Source organism: Plasmodium coatneyi, chromosome 14 (genome assembly GCF_001680005.1).
Source record: "Plasmodium coatneyi strain Hackeri chromosome 14, complete sequence".
Lineage (NCBI taxonomy): Eukaryota > Apicomplexa > Aconoidasida > Haemosporida > Plasmodiidae > Plasmodium > Plasmodium coatneyi.
The window spans coordinates 592311-598115 of NC_033569.1; the positions used below are offsets into that span (position 1 = coordinate 592311).

The following is a 5805-nucleotide window of genomic DNA, read 5'->3' on the forward strand; positions in this document are numbered from 1 at the left end:
TCGGGCGAGCAGGAACAAATAATAATACACGGGGAGGTCGCGGAATGGTAGGTTATCAGAACATGTAACATCACGTGCTCATGTAACAAATCGTATGTAATGTTTCCTTTCCTTCCTGGAGGAAGCATAAATTAACGCACACAGTTTATATACAGTGTAAGGGAAGAATGGCCTTCCTCATTTTTCATTCTTCTTTTTTCTTTTTTTTTTTTTTGATTCCTTCTTTTCTTCATATTTCATTCCTTTTTTGCCTTCCTTCCATTTGTGTGTTTGAATAACTGAATCAAGGGAAGGTATTTCAAGCAGGGCGACAGAAGAAAAAGAAAAAATAAAAAAAAAAAGAGAAGGAAAAAAGGCGAAATACATTTTTAAAAGAATTAAAGCAAAACGGAACACCCATATGGAGCGTGCTTCTTACAAAATCATGGCAAATTTCGTCATTTTTGGTAAAATGGGTGTATCAAACGTGGCGTCATTTTCTTAACAAGATGGACATTTCGCGATAGGTCGGTGTACAAATTCGTATACCGCACTTTATATATGTGTTATTCCTTTTTAAAGGAGAAAAATCTAAGGGACCCAAAAAAGATGAGCCCCCCGAAAAATAAATAGAGCGAACGAAAGCAGCATCCCTTGTAGAATGTCATATATCCTTCTTCGGCTATTTCTGTGACGGTTTCTATGTAGGATTTTCCCTGAGAAGTTTTGTTTTTTTGGGGGGGTTAACAATGTGTTCGAGCACGGAAAAAGGGAGCGACACGCACACGCACACGCACGTGGGCATGTACCAGCGCATATATTGACACATATTTCTGCGCTGGCGCTAATTTCCGGTTCATACGTATATAATTTGCCTAGACTTTATCACGTCCATGGGGGTAGTTAAAAACCCGGCGATTCCGCCTGAAAGGAATGGAATGCAAGTGGTAAAGGTGTCATTCGGGCTACTCCCCTTTAAGCAGACGAAGTGCATAATGCGTAACGCAAAATGGGCAGGGTAAAACGTATGTTAAGCACAATTTGTCCAGCGCGCATTCACCACTGTCCCTCTCCCCCTTTTTTGCCAACCTGCAAGTCCGCCGCATATGGCAGACGTTATGGAGGGGTACTTCTTGGAAAATTTGCCATAGTCTGTAAAAGTGAAAAAGGGTAAGGGAGGGGTGGAATGTTACATACAGGTACGCAGTTTTGTGATGTGGCTCTCCCACCTCGGGAAGAATCTCCGTTTTGCTGCTGGCTTCCCCTCCGTTGCACCTCTCTTGGCCTTTTCCTTAAAGGTCTCCCACAGGAAGTACTGAATGCAGTCAAAGGGAATTTCGCGCACGATCATAACGAAATAGCTTTTTCTCAAAAACGACATCAGGCCTTCCCGTTGCGTGACATCGTAGATCGTGCTTATCACGGAGTTACTTCCAGACACCTGCATTTTCTGCTTCACTATTTCGAATGGCAGCCTGTCAAAAAAAAAAAAAGACGTTCTTCATGTCGCGACGGAGGCGGCTGTCCCCGCCAGGCGCTTTGCTTTCCAATTGTTTTCCCATTTTTTGCATCTCACCTCACGGCACACGCTGTAACCTCCGCCACGCTTGTTGAAATTAGGTACAAATTCGTCTTGCTGATATTTTCTCTATTTTCTACGCAGAATGGGAAAAATAAAAAAATTTTTTAAATTAAACTTTTCCCCGGAATGCTTATCGTGCCATTTTACTGTCACCCCCGTTTGTTCAGAATCGCGAACAACAAAACGAGAACAGTTCACCAAAGCAACAACTCATGGGTGTGTGTGCGAAGGACACAACTGGGGGGATGTCAAAATGAATAAAAGGTATAACCTTGGTACGTCTTTTTTTTTTTTTTTTTTTTTTTTTTTTTCAAAGTTCAATTTTAAATGTACACAATGACACATTTGGGACGGGAAAAAAAAAAAAGAGAAACATACCTGTCAGTAACTTTTTGGATAATTCATAAAAACAGTAAAAGAAAGCGCTAGCTGGAACTGTGCCAACTAAAGTTGGCAAAATCCCACTATACAATTTCCTTATGTCAGAAAATGAGAAGGACTTTTTTGCCTGGGCATTCGTTTTTATGCTGTCAATGGGGTACAACACGGCGTCCACGGCAACGCCCGATAGGGCTCCCGTTACCAAATTGTCTGTTAAAAGGGGGGAAGGGGAAGCAGGAACAAATGAAAAGGGGGAAAGCGATGTGGTGGACGAAGCGGCTAAACGTTTATATAGGTCACCCATCGTTAAGGTGTATATCTCCTGTCGGTGCTCTGATCACGTCTATCTCGTTAAGGGATCTATAACAATTTTTTTTTTTTCCTCTTTTGGCTTTTACGCAAGTGCTCCATGAGTGGTACGGTGTCGACGGGGAGGACGGGAAAATAGGGCTTTTTCACACTAAGCCGCTTGGACAAAAAGAAGGTAATAACACAGCCTCATGCAGCGAAGCTTAATCTGATAAACAATTTTGCCCCTGTAAATTTTTCTCCCAACATGGGTGTAATCATTAAACAAAGGCAATCTTCCTGCGGGGGCGCAAAGGCGCAACGCAAATGACTTGGGAGGACGTACCACAGGAACAACGAGTTCTGTTTACACGTAACGTATGTTGCCCACCACCATTGGCTTCTTCTGCAAAGGTGTTTCGACAGGTGTGTGTATTCGCCTTTTCGCGTTTTGCATTCTTCCCCTTTCTGCTTCTCCCCTTCCAAAGCATGGTTTTGATGCTCGCAAAAAGGAAGCAACATGGGGGGAATTCACTTCACCTTTTGCGCTTAAAATGCTATTTTGCCCCTTTTTCATATGGTGCCTTATGTTTCACCAAACTAAACCCTTTTTGGTTGGAGTGGTCCCCTTTGCGTGGACGACGAATCGTTCCAAGGAAAAGGGCGCCGAAAGAATCGATTCGTCGTCCACGCAAAGGGGGTAGAATGGGACAACATAAAACGAAAGAAAACGAACATCCCTCCTGGCCTGGCCCGTGCCATGAAACCACTATATTCTACATTTCTGTTTCGTTTCTCTTTCCCTGAGGTGCGTCCTCCAAAAGAAATACGCGTCAGGTTGACCCGTCTCTCCCTGGCAACAGGTGCTCATGGTATACAGGTCAAGTGTGAAATACCAACCGAAGAGGGATTCACATTCCACTTCTTATGGCAAAATTCTATCCATGAAAGAAAAAAAAAAAAAAAAATTTTCAAAACGTTCACGCGTTGGGGGTGGGGCGCGTCGAAAAATGGTTCACCCCTTTTGGGGTGCCATGAAAAACGGAAAAAAAGTGCAAAAAATTCGAAAAAAAAAAAAAAAAACAATGACCAGAAAGGAAGGTGCGAAATGAGAAAAAATTGTGCAGAAAAAAAAAAAAAAAACGCCAAAAAAAAATAACACAACTATGAAAAGAATGGACGTCATCCAAAAGGAGAGATAGTGAATGCACAAACGAAGGGCTACACCCAAATACAGATATAGTTCCACCTCGAAGCGGATAGCACCAACCCCAATACAGTTCGTGCCCAGGGAACAAACTGACGCAGCCTTAACTTCATATCACCCCCCAAAAGAAGGCACGCAAATGCCACAGGAAAAACTGTAGCAGGTGTAAAAGCAAAGCAATTTGACACACAATGGAGAAGAATCTGGAGAAGGGAATTGCCATCATTCGAAACCTGGCGCAAAAATACAAAAAGACCATTCTGCAGCGGTTAAACCCCAAGACGCAGAAAAGCATCAACAAAAAAAAAAAGAAAAAGAAAAAAACAAACAAACGCACACACACATTTAACAACTTGCAAAAGAAACAAAATGACAGAAGAAAGGGAAAGGAAGATAATAAAATGAAAAAGCTAGACAATTATCTGATTAACCAGGAAAACGAATTGGATTTGCAAGAAAACTATTCCTTGTTTGGCAGCAAATTTAATGCTCATGCGGATGACCTTTTTTACTACAACCCTCAAGAGGATAAAATGGCAACCCACTTAATAAGCAAAAAGGCAGAAGGAAAGAATAGTGAAAGTAATAAGGACACCCAGGTTAAGGACAATTTTGTCGATTCTTTGAATTCACTCAAATTTAAAATTAAACAGGAAATTCAAGAAAATAACGATCTGCTGTCTCTGCAAACGCGTAACCTGCTAAGACGACAGAGCAGTAAAGAACAGATGAAAGGGAACAGCTTCAGCTGCGGGTCAAAGAGCATTGCTATCCCAGGGAATAACCCCAACAAAAGGGCCCTTAAAAAGACAAACGGTCCAAATACAGAACACATAGATAATGTAAGCACCAAAATGAAAAAAATGAGAAACTGCTCTGAAGCGGAAGGAACTGTTAGTAACAACTGTGGACAAACATCTAGCACTTCCTTCCCCCACCAAATGGGAGATAATAAGGCAAAGGAAGCAAACGCACTTCCTGCCAATTCTGGACAAATAATCGATGATGTCCTTTTCCAAAAAGACGAATTGTTAGCTGAAGGGGAAAGTAACACCTTAGTGTTCGGGAAAAACAATTTTGAAAGCTTTAACAAAATTGTTGAAGTTTCCAGGAAGGAAAAGGAGCAAGGTAAAAATGAAAGGATGGGCAAAGCTGAGAAGGAATTATCTGCCCAATTTATCCAGCAAGGCCGAAACGAGCAACCTATTTTGAACCAACTGGAGGAATCCTGCGCAGATGATTTTTTTAAAGAAGATGAAAATAATCAACAAAATCACGTAACGTCAGAGCAGAACGGCCAAAGTGACTTTCCAGGAAGCGGCGGAAGTCGTCTTCGCACAGTTAACCCAGACGACGTTGGGCACCTCACAGAAAGCGCGCAGGGGGGAAAGGCAGGCCAGAAAAATATATCCACTCCAAGGGATGAAAACCCTGAGTTTGACTTTTTCCAGGATGCAGCGACGCCCTTAAAGGAGGACAACTGTTTTGATTTATTCTTTAACGAACCCATGGCAACTCCAACCATATTTCAGAGGAGAAGGCATTAGTTTGGGGAATATACTTACGTATTATTCCTCCTTTTAATGATCCATTTAATGCTGCATTTTTTGGCCCGTTTTTAATCCCCTTTTTTTATGCCCTTTTTTTCTGTTTTCCCTTTAAATTGTGCAAATGAGAAAGCCAATTTTGTACCTACGGATTTCATTAACGTAAGGAATTTGTTTGTTACCACGATGATACACCTATGCACACATGCTCGTGAAACGCTTTAATCACAGCACATGTTTTTCCCACTGAATCGACATGTGTGCGCCGTCCCCCTTTTTTTTTGTGTTTGAAAACGATAAACCAGTTGATATTGTATTCCACGTTTTTGTGGATAACTTTCCCCACATTAAATTCGTAAGCCTCGATTTAGGTATCTACTCTTCACGCTGTCGTTTAAGGGAGCCACTTTCACGGGCGCACCGATCAAACTTTTGAATATCACTCCTATTTTCGCTGTTTCTACAAATGCGGCACAAAGTTCCTCGGAGTGTATCATTACAATTGACCCATTTTAGTGGGAGGAGTCACCATGGCTCATATACATTGCTGGGGCGCGAAAGTGAAGTCCATCGAAGGTCGCAATATTTACTTTTCATTCCACGTACTTTCACTTTCTATGTGGCGTAATCGAACTGGAGGTGAAGATGGCACGTGGGCTGCTTAAAATTGCGGTCATGCAGGTCCTTTCAGCATTTGTAAAGGTTAAAGTTGCTTTCTAAATAATAAACCGTGCGATAAAATATTTTTTGTGCCAGTAATGGGCGCTAATTGGGGGAAATAAATCGTGTTGCGCGCGGCACACCCTTCCAGTGTGATGCGT

General features: G+C 42.0%; 2 protein-coding genes across 2 annotated transcripts; one reads left to right on the top strand and one right to left on the bottom strand.

The window, feature by feature from the left end:
• Positions 1-545: 545 nt before the first annotated feature.
• On the bottom strand, positions 546-2807 carry PCOAH_00052610 (Mitochondrial carrier protein; the record flags this gene model as incomplete). The annotated part of the gene is made up of 7 exons (XM_020062041.1): positions 546-695; positions 842-903; positions 1069-1131; positions 1255-1454; positions 1556-1634; positions 1940-2152; positions 2771-2807. 7 exons carry the CDS (start codon positions 2805-2807, stop codon positions 546-548), a joined length of 804 nt encoding a protein of 267 aa, XP_019917747.1.
• Positions 2808-3628: 821 nt separating this feature from the next.
• On the top strand, positions 3629-4984 carry PCOAH_00052620 (Uncharacterized protein; the record flags this gene model as incomplete). Its single annotated transcript, XM_020062042.1, has 1 exon — positions 3629-4984. The coding sequence occupies one exon, from the start codon at positions 3629-3631 to the stop codon at positions 4982-4984; it is 1356 nt and encodes a 451-aa protein (XP_019917626.1).
• Between the last annotated feature and the right edge of the window lie 821 nt (positions 4985-5805).